Source organism: Zootoca vivipara, chromosome 14 (genome assembly GCF_965207765.1).
Source record: "Zootoca vivipara chromosome 14, rZooViv2.hap1.1, whole genome shotgun sequence".
NCBI lineage: Eukaryota > Metazoa > Chordata > Lepidosauria > Squamata > Lacertidae > Zootoca > Zootoca vivipara.
The window spans coordinates 32390038-32417522 of NC_142597.1; the positions used below are offsets into that span (position 1 = coordinate 32390038).

General features: G+C 45.7%; 2 protein-coding genes across 10 annotated transcripts; one reads left to right on the forward strand and one right to left on the reverse strand.

Annotated features, from left to right (window-relative positions):
• Positions 1–408: 408 nt before the first annotated feature.
• Positions 409–19428, reverse strand: TAF15 (TATA-box binding protein associated factor 15). Of its 6 annotated transcripts, none has more exons than XM_035139488.3 (16): positions 19318–19428; positions 16695–16734; positions 14727–14778; positions 13121–13211; positions 12923–13034; positions 11751–12106; positions 11404–11515; positions 6163–6197; positions 5477–5509; positions 4692–4801; positions 3572–3701; positions 2906–3007; positions 2616–2703; positions 1889–1977; positions 1679–1763; positions 409–855 (listed from the first exon to the last, which is right to left on the reverse strand). In XM_035139488.3, the coding sequence occupies exons 1-16, from the start codon at positions 19325–19327 to the stop codon at positions 816–818; spliced, it is 1485 nt and encodes a 494-aa protein (XP_034995379.2). In that variant the 5' UTR covers positions 19328–19428; the 3' UTR covers positions 409–815. The 6 variants fall into 6 exon arrangements, with proteins under 6 accessions (XP_034995379.2, XP_034995378.2, XP_088513855.1 ...); XM_035139487.3 differs by having other exon boundaries at positions 11751–12109; XM_088657729.1 differs by lacking the exon at positions 13121–13211 and having other exon boundaries at positions 12923–13075.
• Positions 19224–27295, forward strand: LOC118096984 (ribonuclease pancreatic). 4 transcript variants are annotated; one of them, XM_088657732.1, is made up of 3 exons: positions 19327–19356; positions 23957–24020; positions 25783–27295. In XM_088657732.1, exon 3 carries the CDS (start codon positions 25799–25801, stop codon positions 26408–26410), a length of 612 nt encoding a protein of 203 aa, XP_088513858.1. In that variant the 5' UTR covers positions 19327–19356; positions 23957–24020; positions 25783–25798; the 3' UTR covers positions 26411–27295. The 4 variants fall into 4 exon arrangements, with proteins under 4 accessions (XP_034995386.2, XP_088513858.1, XP_088513856.1 ...); XM_088657731.1 differs by lacking the exon at positions 19327–19356 and adding an exon at positions 23307–23445; XM_035139495.3 differs by lacking the exon at positions 23957–24020 and having other exon boundaries at positions 19224–19356; positions 25784–27295.
• The last annotated feature ends 190 nt before the right edge of the window (positions 27296–27485 follow it).

Here is a 27485-nt window from a genome sequence, read left to right on the forward strand (position 1 = left end):
GATACATTCCACCACAAGCAGAAATTTGGTACTGCCTGCAACAGTTAGTATCCCAAGAAATCTTGGCTTTTTGTTCTCTCCCCCCCCCCAGGAGTTTCTTGTTCTCTTTGAGTGAAAATATACACTTGTATGTGGACAATGTCTAGTAACATTTCTAGAGGCGAGTGCCCTTACAGCTTAATGCCTCTCCCTCTCTCCCACTTGCAAATTTAAAAGTTACAGTAATATATGCCACTTTGCCAAATTTAGATGAACTGCCAAATACAGCTATTCCCACTCCATATTTTTTTCTGCTTTAAACACAGATTCTGCAGAGTCCCGAGTATCCATGCAGTTCAACACTTCCTTCCTAAACACACAGGGGTTGCTGGAGGTTCCCGGATAAGGGTGGGGAAAACAGGCAAAATGTCACAAATAAACAATCAGCTTTTATTGTTTGAATTATAAAACATGTCAGATTTTTTGGCAAATATTTTACAATTTCATTCCTTCTTTTTTTCAACAGCCCGTGGAAGAGAGAGCCTTCTTTCTTTTTTTTTAGGTGATGGAGAGTTGGAGGTGGTGGGAGAATGATGGAAATTAGAAGATGAAAAATTTGATGCCCTTGCTTTAAAAGTAAAATAAAAAAGGAGGGGGAGGAATCTGGCCCAAGTTCCCTCCCGCCAAATAAAAAAAAAATCCAATTTCACATTTAATTCCACTATCCAAAAGAGGCCATGTGGGGTATAAAGCAGCAGGCGAAACTCAGCAAAGTTTGCTGTGAAAAGCCGTCAGAAAGATGGGGTAGGGAGGGGGGGGGACCTTCACAGCTCTTCTTAGTAGGGTCGGTTGCGTTGATCGCTTCTGAAGTCATTTCTGCAAGAGAAAGAAAGGAGGTTGGTTTTTTAACCCGAATACCTTCCTGTCCAGTGACTGCACCCTAGAACCAGCCACCTGGGCTCTGGACCTCGCTGGCACCCTTGCAAGCAGTAAAGGTCTGGACAGCTTCAGTGGGCCAGGTGTAAATTTGTGGACAAGGCACCCTAAGCCAAGCCTGACCTTTCCAAAGAACTTCCCATTTCTCATCTCCTTCCTCTGGCCTTTGACTCCTGAGATGTGCTTTTCCAGGACCCAACCTATGCTTGTGGGTGTAGTATGTTTTAACTGTTTTTAACTGAATTTTAAGTGTTTTTTAACTGAATTTTAAAACTGTTGCAACCCGCTCCGGGACCTGCTGGTGAAGGTAACAAATCATTATGATCATCAGCATCTCCTGACCTGTGGCCTATCTAGACATAACACTTTTGTTTTTAAAACTGTTCATTTTACTATGTCTACTTCTTTATAAAGCTTGTTTATTTTTATCAGTTCCTTCTTCTGAATATTTTAAGTTATTCCATGAAAAACACTTGCTTTTGGGGGGTTGGTTGGTTTTACAATCAATCCCTCGTCTCAGGGAACTCTGGGAAACTGGAGCTATGTAAGGGGGAATCAGGGGCCACCTAACAGCTCTCAAAACCTTTCAGAGACGACAGCTCCCAGGATTCTTTGGAAGGGGGAAGCCCTGGTATCGTAGCGCTTTAAATGTAGGGTGTGAATGTGGCCGAAGACACAATGATGGGGAATACTGATTTGGGTAATTCCCAGATCTAACATGCCCTTTGGCCATTCCAATAAGTACAATAAATTCAGCACTGACCGGCCTCCCATTTTTCCGCCAAAGCCACCGCCTCTGCGGCCTCTGAATCCCCGGTCGCCTCCAAAGCCTCCCCTGCCACGGAAGTCTGTGGGGGGGAAAGCAAGATGAGCAACACAAGGGAACACTTTCTCCAAGTTGTGGCATCCTGCTCCCCACCCCATTTCTGGCGTTGTGGGTTTGCTTTGGGGTTTGTTTGTTTTTTTTACACACCTCCTCCTGACGGATGCCCATCATCCGGCCTGGGCTCATCGCACTGATTGCAGGAATTTCGACGGGCAAAATTCATATTGCCGCAGCTCCTGAAGGAAACACGCGCTTTAGAAAGTGCTCTGGATTTTTTTTGGGGGGGGGGACTTGGAAATGCTAAATTGTGTTGTCGCGATTTTTATATATTGTGTTTATTTTTATTACTTTTGTTTCCAGCCCTCCGACTGAAAACATACAAGGAAGAGCAGACTACAAATACCATCAATAAAACAGAATGCAATAAAAATAATAGCCAGTGCGGTTAGAATCCTGGCTGGGCTAGGACTTGGGAGACCAGGGTTGAAACTTGGCCATTAGGTCCATTGGGTGACCTTGGAGCAGTCACTCACTCTCAACCTAACCTGGACTCAGCCCCCAGCCAGTGTGTTAGGGATGACACAACTTTCAAGTTCAACAACATCTGGAGGGTCACAAATACCCTATGCCTTCCATAGGTCAAGTGTGGTGGAACAGGACATGTACTGGTTCCACTTTCAGCATCTCCAGGTAAAAAAAAGCCCAGTACCAGTTGGCAATACTGGGAAAGGTCTTAGGAGAGCCACCGCTGGTCAGCCTACACAGCACTGGGCCAGATGGATCAATGGCTCAACTTGCATTGCAGCTTCCTATGTCCCAACATGGAAGAAGATGAAGCCCTTATTCAGATAGAGGCCTAAGGATGGGAACTTACGGGTTGGGGCAAACCCAGTCGCCACTTTTGGGTTCTCCGCCCCGGCCCTGGAATCCGCCACCTCTTCCGAAGCCACCTCCTCGGGAACCTGCCGTCACAAATACATTGCAGTTAAACCAAAGAAACGTGTGTTAGCCGAAAAGCATCATAATGGCCTCTGCTCCCTGCTCCAGAGAGAGGGACAGCCAAAAAGAGATTTGGGGGAGAAAGTTGCTCCCACGCTCAGTCTCGAAATAACAGCACCTCTGGATCACAGGCAAAGACAACCGGGGAGGCGGTTCTGTTCCTACCTCGGCGACCACCACCACCACCACCTCCATTGCCTCCTCGCAGGAATTCAGGCCGTCTGGTTGCAAAGGAAACTCTGATAACACTGCCGTTGAATTCCTTTCCTGCAAAAAAACATTTATAAGAATTCTAATTTTTTTAATTAAAAGGAAGGAGGAAGGAAAGAAAAATCTACAGCTGCCCAGGCACAAGAATGAAAAAGAAACCTTCCATCACAGAAGCCTAGGAGAGATGGCTAAAAGCTCAGTTACTTGCCTGAGGATATGTACTCCCTGTTTTCTCACACACACACCCCAAAAAAAAACAGCTCCAAAAATTTGAGGCAGCTTTCCTCAACCTTTGGTTCCCATTGGACTACAAATCCCACCATCCTTCAACATGGGCTGTGCTGGCTGTGGATGATGCGAGATGTTGTACTACAACATCTCGCGTCTCAAGGACTATATGCTATAAAGTAAAGCTAGTTGGTGCCTACAAGAACCTTTAATTGAGCCAGGAGGAGGGAGAGAGAGCAGGGCAAATAAACAGGCCATGAGTTCTCCAGATCCTGTTGTGAAAGAAACCTCCAGTTCCCCATCACTCTTGATCTTAGTTGTTTTAAGACTGCTGCATAAAAAGGAGGAGGGGAATCACGCACTGGCTACTGAGAGGAAGGAGGCCAGTCTTACCATCAAACCAGTCGATGGCTGCCTTAGCAGACGGCGGGTCATCAAAAGACACTGTCGCTTCGCCCTTTGGCTTCCCAGTATCCTTGTCCGTATAAAGGTTAATCATAAGTTTGCCAGTTTTCTTGTTAGTCTGGGGAGAAAAAAGAAAGGCATGTCGTCACCCTCCATATAACACACAACTGCTGTGCCTGGCATTGGTTGCGGGGGACTAATGTGGGGCACGACCACACAGTGTTATGGTTCTGGCTTTCTCTGATCGTCTAGACATGGCAGATTAAGCCACAAACTGCGTGACTGGTGCCCATGGCACTCCCTCAAATTTCCAAAAAGTGCTACTGACCTAAGAAGGCTTGCACCTCCTGCTCTGGGGCACCAGCAACTAGAGAAAAGCTGTTGGGTGCCAGAGGGGTGAATCTCCATCCACACATCAAATAAATATCTGGAACCATGTAACAGTCATGTTTTTGCAATGGAAGTGCACACTGGTGCAAGCGAAAATTTTGAGCGGAGGCTAATAGGTGATGGGTCTCCATATGGACAGGAAGTCTTTTGGTCTTTTCACTTTAGGAACTTCCACTGGCAGAGATCCAGCAAGCAACTTCATCATCAAAAACAGAGGCCAAGTGACAGTGAAGAGGGGAAACCCAGACAGATTTTGGGAGCTGGTTAACAGAGTTCATCACCACCCGAGTCCTACAGGGACAAGAGTAACTTCTAGCTGAATCCATGGCAGTTAAGGAATGAAGTGGGAAGGTATAATTAACTTCTTGGACTCAAGACAGAAATGCCAGCTGCTTTCCTACACCCACCATACCAGTGACTTCCTGAGATTGTCAGAGACCAAATTCAGACAGCTAAAGCACCAACACCAGGGTGTTGTGTGTAAAGAAAAAGTCTGATGCCTGCCCTACAATTATGGAAACCCACCAAGTCCAACCTTAAGTATGCTCCAATCAGAAACCTGAAGTGCCTCAGTTTTCCGATTGGTCATCCAATTTAGGAGACGTCCCTTGCTTTTATCCATTTGAGGATTTTGTTATGAACCATCACCTGCCTCAACGGCATCGCCCCCACAATCTTACCAGGTTTCTCTGGTAAGTAGTTTTACTACTTCACCCACCTTAATGACACCTATTTGCTTGAAATACTCGGCAACTTGATCTGTTGAAACGTCATCTCCCAGTCCTTGTACAAAGATGGTGTTGTTATCAGAGTTGTCAGACTCCGAATCTACATCACAGAGGAGCCAGAGTTATTTGAGAACCTGAAATAACTTCTGCAGGGGCCAAGCTAGAAGGAACAGATTTCCAAGACTGCTCAAGTCAGAACAGTCACCATTGCATCTGCAAGGCTCATCGGCAACAGCCCACTATCTTATAGAAAGCTCTGCATGTATATGGGGAAGTTGTGTCAGAGAACTTTCTCATTTTAAGTTTAGGATATAGAATAACTGAACTGTAGAGCCGGAAGGGAACCCAAGGGTCATCTAGTCCAACCCCATGCAATGCACGAACCACAGCTGAAGAATCACTGTCAGGTGCCCATACAAAATCTGTTTCAAAGCTTCCAGTGTAGGAGAGTCCACCACCCCCTGAGGGAGCCCACTGCGCTGTCAAACAGCTCTTACCCTAAGAAAGATCTTCCTAATGTTTAGTCAGACACTCCTGTCATTTGAATCAGTTGGGTTCAGATCCTACCCTCTAGAGCAGCAGAAAACAGGATCGCTCCATCTTCCATGTGACAGCCCTCTTACATCAGCTCTCAAGTCCTGTCTTCGCCAGGCTAAACATAAAGCACCTAAGAAGATTGGTGCACCTCCCCGTTGAAGAGGAAGACTGGTGTGTGCCGCCATTGAAAGTGAAGGAAATAACAGAAGGCTGTGGAGCTATATGCTGATGTGCTTACCTGTGTCTGGCTTCTGCCCATAATCCCTCTGACCTGAGAAATGGATGAGAGAAAAACCAAAGGGTATTTTAGCCAAAAAAACAAACACCTGATGATACACAAACCGACAATGTAAATGAATTTTAAATTAACGAAAAGGTATATATGCAACAACCCTTAAGCCGAGACAAGATTTAGAAGAGATGATTAAAAATGAAGGAAGGTGCATCAAGAAGAAAACTGGTCACGGTCTTCTTTAAAAAACCGAAGGTTGTGGCATCTGCCACCAAGGTTTATGGGGTCGGGGGTCATCTTGTGGGCCCTGGCTGGCCACATCTCAAGTTGTGTGCCGCGACTGTTCTCTCATTGGTAGGTTTTGCTTAGCAGAACTTTGCATTACGTGCCACTAAGTGGCAAGGAAAGGAACTACCAAAAAATCCTTTCATGCAAATGGTCAAAAAGAAGAGAAAAGAAACCGGAATCCTGGTTTTTAACTTTATTATTACGAGCAACTTTTTTCTTTTTCTTTTAAAGCACACGTACACACCAGCCTTAGCCCAAAGAGGGAAAACAAAGAGAACAACAAAAAAATAAAATGCTTCTAATGAACATGGTATTTGGTGGCTTTTAAAGACTGTTATTTATTTATTGGCCTTTTAATGTAGAATTTCCACTGAAATGTTTTATTTCCGATGCTCAGCACTTACCACCAAAATTTTTGAAGCCACCTCGGTCACCACCACTGTAGAGGAAAAATTGAAGAAATGATTCCTTCTTTTAAAGTCTCTACACCCTGAGCCCAAGGGCTCAAAAGCCACACTTACTGAATGTTACCGTGCAGCTGCTGAATGCTGAATCCCCTAAGAATTGGCACACCCTCCTTCAGCAATAAATAACATGTGCTCAGCTCCTGCTCTGGAACTCTTGTTAAGTTTCATTGATTAAAAGAAGAGGGTAGGTATGCAGGTGTTCCCAGGCCCACTTCTGCAGCCCCAAATCCCAGCAGTAATTTGTAAGATGCCCTTTAAACCTGGGATGCGCTCAAAAGGTGTGCATGTGAAGACCAGAACTGCAGCCACCATCCCACTGGGTTTGTTTCTTGAGCTCTGTCCTAAACAAAGCATGGGTTCTGTTCAGACCAAGGAGTTTATATGCTGTGACTAGTTGATCATGGGGTTTTGTTTTGGGGGAGGATTGTGTATATTTTTAATTGTGCATACGCTCGAGGGGAAAGGTCTGATCTGTCCTTTGCAGAAGTTTATGCGCACTATATAGACAGCAGGTGCATGATAAAGAAATAAAGAATAATGCAGTTTTCTATTCACAAGGGCACAAGCCAGAGAGAATGCTTGCCACCAGTGAACATCCTACAGTAAATGCTTAAAAATCGCTTACCACAGAATTCCCTTTACATACAGTTGAATTTCCAAACAGTGTGGGTTTCCTTTTTTCACACTCAATCATTGCTTGCTTTCCTACCCACTTGAGTAATTGCAAAAGGTGTGTGGGTGTGCATATGCATGGGGGGTGAGGGGTGGGGAAGAGGGAGACTGTTTCTAGGCTAACAACAGTTAGTCTGGACTAGCAGTCACAGTGTTTGACAAGGAAGACCTGGGCTAAAATCTGCATCAGTCATGAAGTTCACTTTTGGCCAAGCCTCCCTCTCAACCCAACCTTCTTCACAAGGTTGTTGTGAGGATACAAGAAGAGAAAGCTCTATGTGCCATCCTGAACTCATAGCAGGAAGGGTGGGGTAAAATATACTCTGGCTCATTTTTTAAAATGACAGCCTTTCACGAGTTTGGAAAAATGCCACCCTCTGGCTTCCAATAAAATCTGCATTCTTAGCTTTGCAGCACAGCATTCAGATTAGGTTCAATATATAGGTTCAAAGCCCCAACAGCCTATGAAGCTCTCTCCATGAACATGGATCTCTCATGCTCTCTCAGGCTGAGGCTGGTCACTATTTGTCAGCCTATCCTAACCCACAGGGCTGCTGTGATGATAAAACAAAAAAGGAGGAAGGGGAAGATTGTAAACTACCCAGAGTGCCTTGGAAGGGTGGGATAAAACAATGCAAATAAATAATTCTGGTCCTAAAATCTAGGACCAAAAATACATCCAGTTTTTAAACTCCAATCCAGAAGATGCTTCACAGGAAAAAAAAAAAGGATTGACGGATATGTGGATATAGCCTACATTCATGAGCAGACTCATTCCTTATTTGGGAATTATTTTACATATGCGAAGGGAACAAGGAAATAAGCTTCAGAATGCCAACCTTTGCTCTCATTCAAGCCTTACCTACATTGCAACAGTGACTCCAAGTCTTATAAACAGAGAGGTCACATTTGGAACCAAACACAGGGCTGCCATATTTGTTTGGGAATGTCATGGCTGCCCCCCTCCAAGTTCTGGAGGCTTTCTTTTGCTTTTTTTAAAAAAAACAGGATTCAGATTTTCAAAGCTCTAAAAAATACGAGTAGATCCAGATCCAAGTAAATTGGGGGGGAAATTGTTCTCAGTAAGAAATAATAAAGATTGGCTACATTCACACCGTACATTTAAAGCACTGCAACTTCCCCCAAACAATTATGGGAACTGTGGTTTGTCACGGGGGCTGCAAGTTGCTAAGAGACCCCTATTCCCCTCCGAGAGCTACAATTCTCCCTTTTCACAGGGAGCTGTGGGAGGGGAAATACTGACCTCCTAACAACTCTCAGCCCCCTTAAGAAATTCCAGCTCCCAGAATTCTTTGGGGGAATACATGACTGTTTAAACACATGTCTCATAGAGCTTTAAATGCATGGTGCGAATGTGGCCTTATAGTCTAGAACGCCAGTGAGGTTTGCTGGACATCAGAGAAGGTTTATATTTAGAGATACTGACACACAACAGAAATTGTATCCGGTTATAGACGGTTATTTTAATAGTTGTGGTCTACTGCACTCAACTATGCCCCCCCCATGTGCACAACTCCTCCACTCTGAACCTGAGCAAGCTACCAGCAAGTGCTTCTGAACCACTGCCCTTTCCTTTCTGTGCCACCAAAATACACACTTCCTCTGTCCTCAAGTAGCAGCGCCTGGTTTCTGTCCAGCCGCACTTCGTAGCTTAAGCTCCCATAAGGGCTTGTCAAACACTTTAACCTGAGGCAACGTGAGTCAGAGAGGGAGCGAGAAGGCAAGGCCCTCTTCCATCATCAGCTTAACTGGGGCCAGTGCCTTCTCACCTTCCACCCAAACAAGACTCCAGCCAGTGGCAGTCCCACGTGGCCGCAAAGCACAACCAACGTTCCCTAACTCCTGTCTGGTAGAGACCTATTTCACCAAATGGCACACTATTTATTCTTATTTAAATTTAAACTGTAAGCCAGTACTTAACTCCAAAATTTGCAGGTAAAGGGATTCATCAGTGCATAATTTAAAGCAAGGTGTGTGGAGGGGGGAGGGGGGGAGAGCCTGCTGCTGCCAGCATGAATAATGGTCAGGGATGATGGGAGCTGCAGCCCAGGAACACCTGCAAAGCTCCGGGTTCCCTGACCCTGGTGGCCAGGAGATTCAGCTGCAGAGAAGGCAGGTGGAGCACCAAAGGTCAGGGTGAAGAAACTGGTTCTTCTCAAGGGCCACATTCCCTCTAGGAGTCAAATGGCACCAGTGGGAAGGGCAAAGGCAAAAGTGGGTAGAGCAACAGATGTACATTTTACCTTTAGATGGTACCTTTCAACACCAAGACCCCTCTCTATCCCCCACCCAGGCAAGCAAGAGTTCAGGGACACATTCCAGTCAGGCCAAAACATTCAAGGAGAGTATGATGCAGGGCTGGAGAAGATGGGGTTTGGCTGAGGAAAAGGATGTGTTTTGGAAAGAGTCCTGTGAACCAGGTACAGGAGCCCAGAGGGCTGCATTTGGCCCCCTCCCCTGACCGAAGGACCAGGGTAGGAAACACATATGCAGCTTTGCCTCACCTTAATAAATCTGGTTCTATTTTATACCTTGTTTTTGAGAACCTGCAGAGGTGCAATATGGCAAGTAGTCCTCCGCCAAGCTTCTGCCCCCTTTCCCTATTTCCTACACAAGCATCAATGGGCAACCTGAGCTTCAGCCTGTCACATCTCATCAGGCATGCGACCTCTCTCCAGCATGGCCTGTCTAGATGCAACCTTGCATTCCAGGGGCAGGGAACCCTTCCCAGCTAGAAGGCTGCACCTCTTCATAGACAACATCCCAGGGGCCACATGCCAATTGTAGCAAGCACAGGGGTAAGCAGCCGTGAAAGAGAATGGGACCAGGAAGGCTGTGGACCTCTGGGCAATAGGGTACCTTCCAGCCACATTAAAGCCAGACATTTCTACACACACAAACCTCTCTTCATCCTCCACCCAAGCATGAATAATCACAATTTAATGGACACATTCCAGTCAAGGGAAAGAATTAGAGGGGTGTGTGGAGTGGGGCTACTGAGAGGCCTGAGGTTCCCCCACATCTATTCTAATCTCTTTGGAAGAGCAGCCACCACTGCAAATCTTGTTAAGCAATGTGGAAACATTTATTGCCCACCACTGGCTTCACATATGAGGCAGCTTCCAGCATTGCAGATATAGCCTGCCTTGAAGTTGTCATGTGACAAGCCTGCTTTTACTAGACTCTGCTCTGGTAAGAAACTGGCCACAGATAGCCAGCCACATAGACAAACAAAGAATCCCTTCTGTCTGGGCAGGAAAGCCAGTATATCCCTGCCTGCCATAAACACGCCACAGAGCTCACGGAGCTTCATCAAGCTGGAAATCAACCGTCCTAAGTTGGGTTTGGGAATCTTAGCTGGTAACATAATTTAAAGGAATGCATGCTAATCATAAACAATAGTAACAACTATTAATTATATTTTCAGTATCGTTTGACATCATGCTGTCTTTAACAGTCAGAATTGTTTGACTAAATCATGCTGATATAGCCTTAGGAACACAGCAGCCAGGGCGTGTATGCTTGGCTTTAAATCATTTCCCTAAGGAAGAGTGTTCATCCATTTGGCTTGCTGAGGTGTAAAATCGGGCGAAAAGTTGGCATGACCTTATGAACTGAGCCTGGGAAAAATCCAGCAGCCAATCCCAGCATAGGCCCAAGCTTATGGGTGTCTCAGCTCAATGCCCACCAGAGTCGCCAACTGAACAGAAAAAAACCTGGCTCAACTTGTTCTGGTGGCCGTAGCCTTGCTGGGGTTTTCAGGACTTGCACAATTCCAAATGTGGGGCAATGCTTACTGACCTCACCCCAGAGTGCTCACTGTCCACGCATGGTGGGCGGGGGGGGGGGGGAGAGACATAGGTTCCCCATGTTACTTAAAACCCGGCACTATCAAGTTCACACTTTAGCTTTAGATTGCTGACCCACAAATACTGTGGGCAATGGGGCCAGCAAGGAAGAATGGCAGGGTAAGGCCAGGGAGCCTGACTGGAATCATTTAAGTCATAAATGCCTGAACAGGGCTTAGAACAGCTGTGTGACTTGGTTTTCTCATGGTACAATCAGGCCAAGGTGCTGCTAAAAGGTGAAGGACAGTTTGAACAAGTTGTCACCTGTCAGCCGAGAAGAATCATTGCCTCACTTGTTAAAATGAACAAACAAGTGTAGCCGAATTCTTTGCTGAAAGTATGGCTGGATCCTACTGGTAAACAGGCACTGGGAGGTGTCCCATGATACCCAATTATTTTATCTTGCAGAGATTCCATTTCTACAATGGAGAATCTTGGTTTGCATGCCATTCCCACCAATTTCTGTTCAGTTTTCAGGCAGTACCCATCACAGAGTGCTTGAAGAAGAAGAAAATCCACTGCCTTCAAATCTCAAATTTCAAAGGTTTTTGCATGAGCATCCACTCAAGCAAGCCTGGAAAATAGTGGGATGCAGCCACATACAACCTCTGCAGTTACTAGTGTAAAAATCATTTACCTTAAGCCCAACATCGGACCTCTGCTGTCAGAATCGAACCTGCTACCACCTCCTCGGGGCCCACCATAGCCTCTGTTGTCTTCGCCATACCTACTCTTCTCACGTCGATCATCTGAAGAATTACAAAGCAGTTACTGTGGACTGATATACGAAAAGCGTCTCCTAACAACTAGGCACCCTTAACAAACTACAGCTCCCAGAATTCTTTGGGGGAAGCCATGATGGTATCATAGTGCTTTAAATGTATGGTGTAAATGTGGCCTAAGTGACCCTGGAGCATTATAGGCTACCGAAGCATGTGATGCTGCTTTCATTAAACATTTCTGGGAAGCCTGTGCAAGGCTTACCTTGCATGCTCTGGGCATAGCTTTCCTTCTGCTGGGACTGGTAGGACGGCTGGTTCTGGCCGTACGATCCTGGCGGCTGCCCATAGTTGGACTTCTGGTTGTAGGAGCCTTGCTGTGGCCCCATGTCATGCTGCTGGTCGTAGGAGCCTCGGTTTTGGCTGTAGCCTGACTGCTGGTCGTACGAGCTTTGCTGCTGTCCCTGCTGGCTGTAGCCCGACGGTTGGTCAAACTGCTTCGGCTGCTGGCTGTACCCGGACAGTTGGTCATAGGACCCTGGTGGCTGGCTGTAACCTGAGGACTGGTTATATGAACCTGGCTGCTGCCCGTAGTTGGACTTCTGGTCGTAGGAAGTCCTGCTGCTGAAACAGAGGAGAAAACTGATGAAGAAGCATGACCGAAATGTGCAGATGTTTCGTTGGCTTATTGACAATGCGTATACAGCACACGGCAGTCAAATCAAAGGCAACTCAGATCACGGCAGCACACTTTTTTGGCACCTGGAGCACAGGAAGCTGCTCAATACAGTCAGAGCACTGGCTCATTTAGCTGTATACTGTGAAATGCAGCCACTCTCCAGGGCTTGAGACAGAGAGTCTTTCGCAGCCCTACCTAGAGTTGCTGGGGATTGAACCTGGGACATTCTGCACATAAAGCAAATGCCCTGTCACTGAACTACAATGCAGGAACCACTGCTGAAGAATCACTGTCAGGTGACCATCCAACCTCTGTAAAAATCTCCAATTTCTATCAGCCCAATTTCAACTCCAATTTCTACCAACCCCATCACAACCAATTCCTGGACGGCCACAATCACCTCTGCTTATATAGTAACGACAGCAAAATCCCAGCTTAACTCACCCAGCCAATAATCTACACCAGCAATCTTCGCCCCCCCGAAACTGGCAGAGAACAATGGATATTTCATTGCAGGCATATAAATTGGCCCAGCAAAAGCCTAAGAAAGCCAGAATTAATCTGAATCCCCCCTTTTTTCCCCAATCTGGATGCCAATGCAAAAGAAAGAGTAGTTAAAGAGTTAATATTTCTACAAGTTTTCACTGCTTTGCAACACAGAGAACTGTACAGCAGTTGTAGCTGGACGACGTTAGTACAGTAGTTAAATTAGTGACGTACTTTTATCAGATTCAGGTAAAATAAGCCAGACTCCTTACCTGCCTGATGGGTCTTTCTGCTGCCCCTGACTGCCATAAGACTCCTGGCTGTAAGAGCTCTGGTTCTGATTTTCATATCCCCCATATCCTTGCTGGCCGCTCTGCCCGTAACCTGAAGATCCAACAGGGAACGCTTTAGGTAAACGGTTGCCCCTGAACAGTGCACACGTACAAAAATGTCAGCATGCTCAGCCAAACCTGTCTGGGTCTGTCCATAGTTTCCTTGATAGCCTCCGTAACTTTGCCCATAAGAGGAGCTCTCCCCACTCTGCTCATAGCCAGGATAGCCCTGCAATCGAACAGGAAGAGGGCAAAGGAGAAGTCAGGCCACAGGCATTTGTGGAGACCAGGGAACTAAACCAAGACAGCCACTACAGCAGTATGCTTTGGGCAGGGAAACCTGGGTTTGAATCCCCCGATTAGCCACAAGGCACAGTGGGTGGCCTTGGGCTAGTCACAGGCTCCCTGCCTAACCTACCATACAGGGTTGTTGTTATTTATTACGTTTTATATAACTTAGAAGCCAAAATATGCTTCTAAGCAGCTGTGAGGATTAAATGGGTATCCTACTTTATTTTTTCTTAAGGGTTTATATTTTCCAAATAATTGTATCCCACTTACCCTTCACTCACTGGCTTTACCATTTTGTTTTGCTGTTTGCTTTATTATATTGCAAGGTACAAATCTTATTCATGCCATTTTGGCAGAAGGGCTGGGGTGTGCCAACCACCCTAGCTATGTGCACACAAAAGTGGGATATAAATGCGATTGTGACATCAATCAGTCCCAGGTTGAGGAGGCTGAACAGGGCAAGCTATAGCCTACCTCTGTTCACGTGGCTCAAGAAAAAGAACCCTCTGAAGTGTGGAGTAGCTGGCAGCACCAATCCGCCAACCAATTATCACAGGAGCGGAGAACCTTCAGGACCTCTCCCAGGCCTCCACAGGCTGTTCTGGCCCAGCCATGCCCATATGCCCTATACCTGACATTGCATGTGATGTGAGGAGCATGGCAGCTTAGTTGCCTGGGTAAATCATACATCAGGAGAATCAGCCTTCTAGTACACTGACACAGATTCAACTCTGGTCTGGAAGGACTTTCCACTCTACAAAATGTAAAGGTAAAGGACCCCTGGACGGTTAAGTCCAGTCAAATTCAACTATGGGGTGGACCGCTCATCTCCACTTTCAGGTCAAGGTCGTTTGTCTGCAGACAGCTTTTCTGGGCCATGTAGCCAGCATGACTAAACCGCTTCTGATGCACGGGACACCATGACAAGTGCCAGAGCACACAGAAACACCTTCCTATCACAGTGGTACCTATTTATCTACTTGCACTGGTATGCATTCGAACTTGTAGGTTGGCAGGAACTGGGACAGAGCAACGGGAGCTTACCCCATCTCATGGATTTGAACTGCCAACTTTACGATCGGCAAGCCCAAGAGGCTCAGTGGTTTAGACCACAGCGCCACCCGCGTCTCTCCACTCTACCATTACCACTCTACTATAACATGAGGAATAACTCATGATAGAGTGAGATCGTGCTTGCTTTTAATGGCAAGCACTCTATCAATCCACATGTAGATATTCTGCAGTCTAAATCTCAAATGGGCTCCTCCTTTTGTATCTCATTAGTCACACTTGATCTTTCTTTCCACAAAGTTCACTCAAATACCAGCAGTATCTCTCTCAAGAGGACCAAGAAAGACATTGATTACACCATGATCCTGTCATAAAGAAACTGATGCTGCGATTTATTTTTATTTATTTTTTAAAGCAGCACAAAAGCGGTCATTTGTCTCACCTGTGGTGCCTGTCCATAGCTTTGATTTCCTTGATTGCTATATCCTGTGTAGCTGGAAGAGAAGGTGGCAGATAAGTGTTATTTCCACACAGCACCTCCCTAGGGGCAAAAAGAAGAATTAACATCTATCTGAGCATCCTGCAGAATCTTAAAGAGCAGTTCTTTGTTGCAGCTTAAGATTTTGTGAACCGAAGCCAACTTCTGACACACAAACATTATCCACAGAACCTGAAGTTTGGGGAAGGGCACAAACTGTTCTTGCAGCGACATAACTGTGTTCTTGTTGACCAGCAGAAAGCATAGAAACCTGTGGCTCTAGAAATCTTAGGTGATGCATTCTATCCAGATGTGGCACATGGTCTGACACTTTGCTCTTTTTGGGGAAAAAACATGCACCTGGGCTCTTTAGAGCAGCCTTCTCAAAACTTGGTGCCTCCATATGTTTTTGGCTGCAACCCCCACGATCTCCTGTCACCAAAGCTGTACGATGCTGGGGCAGATGGGGGTTGTAATCCAAAACATCTGAAGGGCACCAGGGGAAGGAGAAAGCTCTAGAGGAATTACTGAGTTCCTTTTATAGCATGTCAATAAGCGCTAATTTCCCACTGGACCAACTACGCCTCAGAAGTAATTTGCAAAGAACGCCTTCACTTAAGACATCACTTCAGCACAGACTTATCTCTCTCTCCAGTTTGTACATCTTTAGGCATTTGAAACCAGACCAGCGGTCTGGCTTATTTTTGCAATTCAATCTGCACCATATGTAGATTTATTTATTTTTTACATTAAGGAAGGGCCGTAGCTCAGTGGTGGAGTGTTTGCTTTGAATGTGGGAATGTCCTAAATTTACTCCCCAGCATCTCCAGGTAGGCTTGGGAAATATTCCTGCCTGAAACCCAGGAGAGCCACTGTGAATCAGTGTAGATAGACAATGCAGAACTAGATGGACCAATGGTCTGGCTCAGTATGACAGCTTCCCATGTTGCAATAAAACAAACCTTGATTTAGACATACACACACACTTTGTGACTAGATCTGAATTTTACCCACAGCAGTTGAGGCTACTTTATAGATCACCACTTTAGTTGCGTCATCCAAATGAAAAGTTTGAAGGGGGCGCATCCAGTCATTTTAATCAATATTGTTAGTATATGAAACCCTTAACAGCTTGGGACGAGCTTACTTGAAAGACTGCCTTAGCGCAATCATGCCCCTTCAACTGCTTCAAAATGTGAAATGGCACTTTCACAAATTCCACATAATGTTCATTACACATTTGCAAGGAATCTACCCTTTTAGCATGACACCTACTCTCTGAAACTTTGAACCTCTTGTTATTAGGTAGGCATCATTGTTGTACTGCTTTTGAAGCCTGCTAAACCCTTTTTTTTTGTTTAAGCAAACCTATCCAGGTGAGCAATTTTATGATATATTTTTTGTTTTTAAACTTTTGTTTTTATCTATATTTGATAAAAGTTATTATGTCCCTTTCTTTTTAAAGTTTGATTTTACTAGTATTTTCTTAGGAATGTTTTATACTGTTTTTATATAAACCGCTTAGAGGTTTTTCTGATTAAGTGATATATAAATCTTGTTAAATAAGGTACTGTAAAGTAATAATGCATCAGGCAAGAGAGAAAGGGGTAGAAGGGACAGGTATTTGTACTTATTTCCCAGTGAGGAAGCACACAAGCTGTTCTTTTTACCTGGTTGGGAGAGTGGGACAGGGGAGGCTAAATGGATACACTGAGCAAAAGGGAGGGTAGCAGAAATGGCTTGGACATAAACTATAACTCTGCATGTGGGAATTTGGATGGAGGAAAATGATTCCAAAAGAAAGAGGCAGAATGGTAACTACAAACCCTCCAAAAAGCCTCAAGAAAATAGCAACATATTACACCCTGGGGGTTCTTGTGTTTTTCTCCACAGGTTTAAGCCCTATATGGTATCATCATTAGATATGCATACCTTTGTTGCTGATCTCCAGAATGGCTGAAACTTCCAGAATCTTAAAGGAACAAAAACAAAAATAAATTCCAAGTAGGCACTTATATAAGAAATGAACTTTTCAGCCAAAAATTATGATGAATTGGTTATTTGTGATGAGGAGCTCAATAATTTATTTTAAATAACGAAAGCTGGCACAACCTCTTAGGAAGTCCTCTGTTCAGATGACTGTAGGCTCTCTTGCAGGGAGGAATGTGTGTTACAATGCTGCTCATCTGCTTTTAGAAGCAGGGCATCACATCCATACCATCCATTTAAAGCAAACTGTGATCCCCAAAGAAGCATGGGTAAACTACCCCCACAGAGCTATAATTCCCAGTGCCTTTGAACTACAGTTCCCAGGATTCTGTGGGGGAAGCCATGTGTTTTAACTTTATGATATGGCTGTGACTAGGGACTTCTAAATTGTATCAAAGCAAGGCTGCCAATACCAGGAAAAACTGCCCGAGCTACATGCAAATGAAAATTAACATTCAGGCTTGATGGGATCTTCTCCTAGAACCCCAAAAGCCACCAAATAGAGTCAAGTGTAAAAAGACAATCATGTAGAATTAAAGAATTCAGAGTCTAGGGAATTGTTCTGAGTACAAGAACTATTCCACACAGCTGAGTGATGGTTTTGGCCTCTAGCTTTCTGTCTGCTCCACCACTACCCATTTTTCATATTAAAAAAAGTACATGGTAGGGCTGGGTAATATCTGGTTTTCAGTATCGCAATATATCACCAGCTAAACATCACAATATATCACAATGTCTGAAATAAGGATGGAACAATGTAGAGGCGAACACATGGCAATAGTCTCCAAAACCTTGCAAGAGGTGGGAGAACGCCTGAAGGGGAAGCAAAAAGTAGCAGGGAATGACCGGATCTCAAAGCAGGTATAGCTTTCCTTCTGTCAAGAATGGAAAGAGGGGTGTGGGTGGCTGAATGCCCACTGGCAAAGGACCATCATGGATTCATATTGGACTTTTTGGAGTGACAGTAACTCTGTTCCCTGCTCCATTACAACCTGATAATGGGAAGAAATTCTAAAAGAGACCCAGCCTTATTGCAAGCATAGTTCCCTGTACGTGTTTTTAAGAGAGACTAGGAGAGACCCTCCTTTAAAGCCAGTCTTAGATAAATATCCCAGTCCACAGACCCTCACATGCAGCTGCAGTTCTGCACAGAACGGAACATGAAAATCCCAGCACGTTCACCTGTGGAAAAGATTGTTGGTGCTGGGGTTGAAAGGGTGGGGGACACAAGATAGAGGAAGTTCAGATGTGGGGCCAAAGTTCACAGCGCTTGACAATCATTGCCTTAGGTATTTATTTTTTCGATCCTCTGTTAGAGATGTCAGCAACTGGAGATTAACAATTGAGAACACAGGTGGGTACTTGTGATGAGCATGATTTCAGACACGGTGAATGATGTGTGCAGTATCTACAACTATAAATAACTCATCTTGGATATCAATAATATAATATAGGTGCATGGCTAGCCATGGTGAACAGCCACAGAACCCTCTAAAAGATGCTTGTGCCCGGCAGAAGTTTGCAATTTGTTTCCAAAAACTGTTTTGCTTCTCTCCTCCCTTCAGTTACAAGAAGCCTATTTCCAACTTGAACTCCCACTGCGAAGGAACTTCAAGACTGCAACAGCCGCTTGGAAATGGCTATGCTCTGACCATCGCCAAACATTCCACACAAACAGCAAGAGCACATATGCCTCATAAGCATCCCCCATTAGTAGCCAGCATCATCCTTAACGCTTAAGAGCAGCCTTCCCAAACCTGGTGCTCTCCTGATGTTTTGGACTAAATCAGCCCCAGCAAACAAAGCCAGCGGTCAAGGATGTTGGGACCTACAGTCCAGCAAGCATCCGGAGGACCCTGGCTTGTGGAAGGAGATAGGAGGACTATATTGTAGTTGAAGGGCTGAGGCTGAGAGAGGGGTAGATCTTTGCAATCTTTTCAGATCCAGGACCCACCTTAACTTAAACATACAGTATTAGCATGGCAGTGGTGCTCCTGTTGCGACCCACCTTGTATCAGACGTGACCCAGTACAGTAGTTTATCCCGACCCACTAGCGGAAAACTACTGTATTGCCTTTCCCAAATTACAAAAAACATAAAAACTGCGAAATATTACTATAAAGGTGTAAAACGCAGAACTATTGCCAACAACATTTTTATTACTATTTTTAAAAATAAAATAATAATATTGCTATTATATATCGTTCTTCGATATATATATATATATATTCGATATATATTAAAAATAAATAAATAAACTACAAACTTAGGCGCCACTCACGCCTCGACAGCCCAAGAATAGTCCCAAGGGGCCTTGAGCACGTGAGACGAGTCAGCTGCGGGTCGAGCGCGCAGGCGCACTCGTGCGTCAGTCGAGCGCAACCCTTCCCAAAAGGGCCTGGAACTTGGGGGAGAGGTCATTGCGCAGGCGCAACCCTCTCAAATATGGCAACCGCCAGACCCGCTGGGATCCCTCCCGCCTCCCAGAGGCCACGCCCCCTCCCGCCTCCCCTTCAGTGACAGTCTCAAGCCCCGGTTTCCCCCAGCGAGGGAGGCGGCAACCTACCCGACGCCATCCCGGTCAGCGACCCCGGAGGGGAAAGAGGTGAGGAGCGGGGGAAAGACGCAAGACCCCGAACAACCCGCTCCGTCGGCCACTCACTGACTGACTGACTCCGCCAGCAGCGGCAGCAACAGCAGCGTTGTCTACGCCGCCGTCGCTTCGGCTGCGGGGCGGCGCAGCCAATCAGAGCGGGCGGCGCCTACCAACTGTACAGCGCGCGCAAGAATGGGGGGGAAAGAGATAAATAGGCGTGTTGGAACGTACCTATCGACGCCCTGCAAGGGGGTGTGTGAGAGAGGAGAGAGAGCAATAATATTGTTCCAATCGATGACGGGCGGGGGGGGGGAAGGTTCCTTCCATGTTCCAAAGCGGGCTGTACCACCTTGGTGTACAGGAGAGGAAGGGACTGAAAGGAACGTACCACTGTGGGATCAATGAAATAATAGCTTTTGGGGCTCTTCAAAGCGAAGGGGAAATGTTCTAATGTATTAATATCCCAGCTTTCTGCCCAGGAGCTCAAGGCCTTTTTATTTTTTTACTCACAACAACTCTGTGAGGTAGGTTACAATTGAGATAGTGTTCTGCCTAATATCTTTATGACAGCGAGAATTTGAACCTGGATCCAGTCCAAACACTGTAACCACTACACACTGTATGTATGTATGTTTAGTCGTTTAGTCGTGTCCGACTCTTCGTGACCCCATGGACCAGAGCATGCCAGGCACTCCTGTCTTGCACTGCCTCCCGCAGTTTGGTCAAACTCATGTTCGTAGCTTCGAGAACACTGTCCAACCATCTTGTCCTCTGACGTCCCCTTCTCCTAGTGCCCTCAATCTTTCCCAACATCAAGGTCTTTTCCAAGGATTCTTCTCTTCTCATGAGGTGGCCAAAGTATTGGAGCCTCAGCTTCACGATCTGTCCTTCCAGGGAGCACTCAGGGCTGATTTCCTTAAGAATGGATAGGTTTGATCTTCTTGCAGTCCATGGGACTCTCAAGAGTCTCCTCCAGCACCACAATTCAAAAGCATCAATTCTTCGGCGATCAGCCTTCTTTATGGTCCAGCTCTCACTTCCATACATCACTTCTGGGAAAACCATAGCTTTAACTATACGGACCTTTGTCGGCAAGGTGATGTCTCTGCTTTTTAAGATGCTGTCTAGGTTTGTCATTGCTTTTCTCCCAAGAAGCAGGCGTCTTTTAATTTCGTGACTGCTGTCACCATCTGCAGTGATCAAGGAGCCCAAGAAGGTGAAATCTCTCACTGCCTCCATTTCTTCCCCTTCTATTTGCCAGGAGGTGATGGGACCAGTGGCCATGATCTTGGTTTTTTTGATGTTGAGCTTCAGACCATATTTTGCGCTCTCCTCTTTCACCCTCATTAAAAGGTTCTTTAATCCCTCCTCGCTTTCTGCCATCAAGGTTGTGTCATCTGCATATCTGAGGTTGTTGATATTTCTTCCGGCAATCTTAATTCCGGCTTGGGATTCATCTAGTCCAGCCTTTCGCATGATGAATTCTGCATATAAGTTAAATAAGCAGGGAGACAATATACAACCTTGTCATACTCCTTTCCCAATTTTGAACCACTCAGTTGTTCCATATCCAGTTCTAACTGTAGCTTCTTGTCCCACATAGAGATTTCTCTCACTATCATTTCTTTAAGAACTTGCCATAGTTTGCTGTGGTCGACACAGTCAAAGGCTTTTGCATAGTCAATGAAGCAGAAGTAGACGTTTTTCTGGAACTCTCTAGCTTTCTCCATAATCCAGCGCATGTTTGCTATTTGGTCTCTGGTTCCTCTGCCCTTTCGAAATCCAGCTTGCACTTCTGGGAGTTCTCGGTCCACATACTGCTTAAGCCTGCCTTGTAGAATTTTAAGCATAACCTTGCTAGCGTGTGAAATGAGCGCAATTGTGCGGTAGTTGGAGCATTCTTTGGCACTGCCCTTCTTTGGAATTGGGATGTAGACTGATCTTCTCCAATCCTCTGGCCATTGCTGAGTTTTCCAAACTTGCTGGCATATTGGGTGTAGCACCTTAACAGCATCATCTTTTAAAATTTTAAATAGTTCAGCTGGAATATCATCACTTCCACTGGCCTTGTTATTAGCAGTGCTTTCTAAGGCCCATTTGACTTCACTCTCCAAGATGTCTGGCTCAAGGTCAGCAACCACACTACCTAGGATGTACAAGACCTCCATATCTTTCTGGTATAATTCCTCTGTGTATTCTTGCCACCTCTTCTTGATGTCTTCTGCTTCTGTTAGGTCCTTACCACTTTTGTCCTTGATTATGGTAATCTTTGTACGAAATGTTCCTTTCATGTCTCCAATTTTCTTGAACAGATCTCTGGTTTTCCCCATTCTATTGTTTTCACTACACACTGGGTCCCCATTATTAGTGAAGAGGCGAAACTGCGATATTAAGCCTCACCAGGGAGTGTGTGTGATGCACACACCATTTTAGCTTGCTTAGATTTGAATGACAGGGAATCTGTGAAAATAGCAGCTTCATACCAGACATTCCTTTGGAAATGGCAAGAAACCCAAAAATCCGTACAAAGTTGATATCGGCTGTTGGAATTAGTGCAGCCATGAAAGGTTGTTTGCTATATCTCGATTCAAAATTATACCCAATTATATCCAAGCAAAGACGAAAGTTGCTTCCTTAACCTCGGGACCCATGAAGCAAAATTTAGTGACGATATCTTAAGAAGTGTCCATATCAATAGAGGACCAACAAACAACTTTCCAAACTGTAGTAAATAAAGTGTCTCTGACAGTGTGCAGAGTGCATTTGGCTGTGTAATAAGAGCAATTCCCTCACACATCCTAGCAATAAGGGTGCATGCCTCAGGAGAGCTGTCACCTCTCTTCCCCCACAGGCAAGGTTATTGGGGCCTTTAGCAGCTTTACAACAGATAGAAATTCCAAAGGTGTAGCTTTCTTGGCCATCATCATGCCATAAATTAATAGTACAAATCTAGTTCCTGTGCTTTTAACAGCTGCATCACAGTCAATGCCTCTTAACCTAATCTACCTCAGAAGGTGGTTGTGAAGATAGACTGGGTGGGTGGGTGATCCATAATCACTGTGAGCTCCTTGGAGGAAGGGTGGCATAAAATATACTATTTTAAAAAAAATAAAATGACAGCAAAAATTGAGCTGGTAAAACTGGAGAAGAGTTCTGAGGGCCACACAGAGAGGCATGGAGGGCAAAATGTATTGGCTACATTGCCGACCTTACCTTTCCAGGCTCAATTTAAAGGTGCTGTGTTGAGTCTTTAGAGCCCTGGACGATTTGGGACCATGATGTGATCTGAAGGACTCTGTGCACCTGTATGGATCTGCCCAAAGTGTAAGATCAGGAGAGGTCCTGCTCTTTGCCTTGGCAGCAAGAACCATGAGGCTGGCAGGTAGTGGTGGGGAGGGACTTCTCGGTGGTGGTTGCACACCTCTGAAAACGTCATTTTTGTGAAGATACATATAGCATTATTGATAGAATAGAGCTCTGCTCAAAACAGAGTTCAAGGGGACTTACTCTCATGAAAGTCGGTATAAGGTGATTAGAGGGAGGGAGGGGCTGAATCACATTAAGTGCATTTTATTCTGTTTTAGCGTCAATTGTAGTTGAGCCAGCATGGCATAGCATGGCTGGAGTGTCGTACTAGGACATGGGAGACCAGGGTTCAAATCCCCACTTGGCCACATGAAGCTCACTGGGTAACCTTGGGAGCCAGCCTCACTCTCTCATCCTCACCTATGGTGAGGAGGAGAACCATGAGCTCCTTGGAGAGAGATGGTGGAACAGAAGTGCAATAAATAAATAAACAAATGCTGTCTTAAGCCTTTTTGAGTGGATGCCTGAGGGGCAGGGCATAATAAACCACCCTAACGAAGTGCAGGCATGCAAATAAATGACTCACCAGCCACAAAGTTTAGAGGGAGTGGAAGGGAGTCAAGTTCCAGCAAGCAGACTGCTAGCTGAGAGATGGGAGAATCCACAGGCTCACTTTCCTCCTGAATCTAACTTCCTACTGGATCAGAAGACTGGAGGGGCTAAATAGAACAGCCCCTTTGTAGGTTCGGAGAAGTGGAGGGTCTGTTTCCTGTCAGACTTCCAGGGAAAATTGTGAGTAACACTCTCCCTGTTTTAAGAAAACAGGTCTTTCCCCATCATTGCTGATGTGAACAAAGATGGCTTCTCTCTCGCCGGGAGGGCAGTAGCAAAAAATCAGGAAGGAATTAAGCTATTTGCAATGCTGGGACAAGAACATGCTGTGTGCTTTGCCTTCTTCTCTCTTTCCCTTTATTAGATAGCGCAGTTGGTTAGAGCATGGTGCTGATAATGCCAAGGCTGCAGCTTTGATCCCTGTTTCGGGCTGCTGTGTATTTCTGCAGGGTCTCCTCCAATTCTACAATTCCATAATTCCATTAATCTCCCCCTCCCCGGCCGCCCCCAAATGTTATTTTCTGCTTTCTTTTCTTTTGCAAGGGACCTTGGCACTGAGCAAAAGTGCCTCCTGCAACAAAATGTTGCAGCATTATCAGCACTCCCTTCAGGAGTGCTCCTGTTTAATGTGCCAGCCAGCTGGCCAGGCTCTCTCCTTCAGCAGACCATTCCCTGTCTTTTCCTTTTCCAGCTGACACACAGCATTCCATGGCTGCTGGATACGCAGTCCTCATTGGGTTGGGCTTCTAAGAAGGGGGGTGGGGCTGGCTTTCTCATTTGTTTTCCATAATTTTATTTTATTTTTGTGTTGCTGCAAAGCTCCACATTCCTGCAGAAATATTCTGATGCAGCCCACTGGTTTCTCAGTGGACCACATTTAGACTCCAGTCCAGTCAACACTTGGCCACTTGAGTTTTCTATTAGGTAAAGGTAAAGGGACCCCTGACCATTAGATCCAGTCGTGACCGACTCTGGGGTTGCGGCGCTCTTCTCGCATTATTGGCCGAGGGAGCCGGCGTACAGCTTCCAGGTCATGTGGCCAGCATGACTAAGCCGCTTCTGACGAACCAGAGCAGCACACTTTCCTGCAGTAGCGGTACCTATTTATCTACTTGCACTTTGACGTGCTTTTGAACGGCTAGATTGGCAGGAGCAGGGACCGAGGAATGGGAGCTCACCCCATCGCGGGGATTCGAACCACCGACCTTCTGATCAGCAAGCCCTAGGCTCTGTGATTTAACCCACAGCGCCAGTAACAATAATCATTCCGCACTTGTAAGACGTTGCCCTGTTAGTGTGGAAGCATCTATATTGTGGAACTTCCTGCCTATTGACAACAGGTAGCCGTGCCTTTGCTGTGCTCTCTTCGGTGCCTCTTAAAAACATTTTGCCTTTCCAGCCATGTATAATGTTTAGCGTATAGCTAGTTTTAATTATTTTTGAATGTTTTAGTAGTTCTTCTTAACTGATCATTTCACTGTTTTATTCTTTTTGTAAACCTCTTGGATATTTTATTTAGTTGCCATACGTCTGGGAAATTCCAGACATGTCCTCTTTTGCGGGGGCCTAAATGCCTATCTGGGGGGATTTTTAAATATAAAAGCAAATGTCTGGGGGTTTTGGGGGGGGTGTTGTGTGCTGGCAGCTTGGATTCAGGCTCTGGCTATGGGTTTGGCACAGGTGGCTTGGTAGTGGTGGATACCTGGGGGGGGGGCGAGCTCAACAACTCTGCACCCCCAAATCTCAACAACTTTTTTGGCGATCGCCCAAAAAATGCTCAACAAATGTCTGGATTGATATCTCTTGAAATACGGCAACTCTGTTTTATTACAATTGAGCTGTGCATCAGTTTTGTGAAATGAATTTTCTTAAAGCAGACCCATTGAAACTAAGGGAACCAAGTTAGTCGTAACCATTTACTTTCAACGGGTCTACTTTGCAGCGTTCTGTTTCTTTATATACCACCTTTTGGCTGAAGGGAAAGGCCCCCCCAAGGCGGCTTACAAAGAATAAATAGATACAAAAGAACACAAATTCGAAAACAAAAACCCTAATATTTCAAAAGTATTTAAAATATCCATGGTCCTGCCAAAAAGCCAAAGAGCATTCTCCACAAAAGCGTCTAGAGCGGAAAAGAGCAAAATGCTTAAGCATCAGCTCTTCCTTATGAGAAGAGCCCTAGCTCAGGGGTTCAATCCCAGCTGGCATCTCCAGGTAGGGATGGGAGAGATCCTTGCCTGAAATTCTGGAGAGCTGCTGCCAGTCAATGTAGGCAGTACCGAGCTGGAAGGACCAATTGTTTGGCTCTGTATAAGGTAGCTTCCTATGTTCCTATAAGTGTCTCAGGCAGGGGGATTGGGCAAAGCACGTGGGGATGCTTGTGCCTTGTGAAGTTCCAGCAGTCTCTGCCCTGCAAGACTATTGCTGGGCACAGCCCACCGAAAGTCTGTTAAAGCTGCAGATTTGCCCTGTGTCTCATGACAGTTCTATTAAAGATGTACGTATACAAACCCTGCAGGTGCGGCCGGACAGCATGGCTTCAAGGATCGCGCCTCTGCTGGGCCTGTTCCTCCTCGCCATCTCCACCACCAGCGTCTCGCACGCTCAAAGCTCAAAGGCCTTCCAGAGGAAGCACGTCACGTTCCTGGATCACATAGACCACAACCAATGCAACAGTGAGATGCGGAACAAGCGGATCTCCCAGACCGACACCGGGTGCAAGCGGCTCAACACTTTCATCCATGCTCCCGAGCAAGTCGTCGACCAAGCATGCACGGCGGGGGAGCCATACGTGATCCGGAACCTGGAATACAAAAAGAGCCCCCAAAAGTTCCGCATCACAAACTGCAGGCTCTCTCAGGAACACGGGAACGACTGTGAATACGTGGCGGAAGCCAGCAGCTTGAGATACATTGTTGTGGCTTGCGACCAAAATGGCCGGCCGGTCCATCTGGAGAGGACGCTCACCGATGCAGCTGCCGGAAAGCCAGGCGACAAGCAGCCGAGTTTGAACCCAACCAAGAAACCATCTAATTCTGCAAGTGTAATAAGTGCCCATTGGATTCGAGGGCAGGGATGTTTGTGCATGGGGCGTTTGGGGGGAGTGCTGCTGTTTCTTTCCTTTGTCCTCTTCTGGTGCCTTTAAGAAGCAAATTATTGGAAGACAAGCTTGTCTCTGCTGCATTTCCTCTGGTCAGGCTCCTGTGGAAGACTCAAGAGTGCAGGGCTGGTAGGAAATGGTGAAAGCCAGGGAGCCCTACAATTTCTGTTGCCATGCTTACACAGTGAGTGTCTTCTTCTGAGAAGATCCAAGGAGCTCTGCAGGGTCATACCAATGTAAATCTAGACCAGCATCCTCCAACCAACCAATGGCCAGCCAGATGTTCACATAAGAACCACCTGCTGGTCAGGCCAATGGCTCACCTGGTTTAGCATCTTGTTATCATGGTGGCCAAGCAGATGCCCTAAACAAGCAGGACCTGAGCATGACAGCCCTCTCCCCTGCCGTGGCTTCTAGCAACTGGTATTCAGAAGCATTGCTGCCTCCGACTATGGACTTTGTTTGCTCTTTCTGAACCTTTTCGAACTTTACAAAATCCTTTGTAACCAGAACCGTGCACAGTATTCCAAATGCAGCTGCAACATAGATTTTTATAATGGCATTATGGTATCTGTATTTCCCCACACGCGGGAGAGGGGCAGGGTCCTGGCAGCTGGACATTTGTGATCAGCTAATACCTTCCAACCCTTTGTGGGGCCCTGGTGTCAACACAGATGTTTAGGGGTTAGGCCTGAGGATATTTTCTGCAGAAGAGAACACACTGCCTTCCTTCTTTTAATACTGAAATAGTGAATATATCTGGCCAAAATAGCACATTAGTGGACTAGGAGGGTATATCCTTTCAATATAGGCAATTTTTCTTATCTCACGTATTTAGCTCTTGCTGCAAGAACCATTGAAGAAAATAGTTATTGATCTTTTCAAATTACATTTATTGCATAACTCAATAAAATAAGTTCTAAACTGGCACATTTTTTGTGATCCTATGCACTTCATTTATGGTATCAGGCCAGCCTTTCTGAAGACTGAGGGATGCCCCCAACATTATTCAAAGAGGGAAGTAGAGTGGGTTCCACCTCTGGAAAATTGGGGCCATCTCGTCACATCCAATACACCTAAGGAGAAAACTGCACTTTTGAACTTGCCTGTATGTAACTTA

What these genes read in the sequence shown, in the direction of transcription:
- TAF15 (XM_035139487.3), bottom strand. An exon ending in AGCCATCGACTGGTTTGATG is followed by an intron (nt 3,008 to 3,571) that starts GTAAGACTGGCC and finishes GTTTTTTTGCAG; the next exon opens with GAAAGGAATTCAACGGCAGT. An exon ending in TGGTGGTGGTGGTCGCCGAG is followed by an intron (nt 2,704 to 2,905) that starts GTAGGAACAGAA and finishes TTGTGACGGCAG; the next exon opens with GTTCCCGAGGAGGTGGCTTC.
- LOC118096984 (XM_035139495.3), top strand. Translation starts at nt 25,799, where the DNA reads ATGGCTTCAAGGATCGCGCCTCTGCTGGGCCTGTTCCTCCTCGCCATC.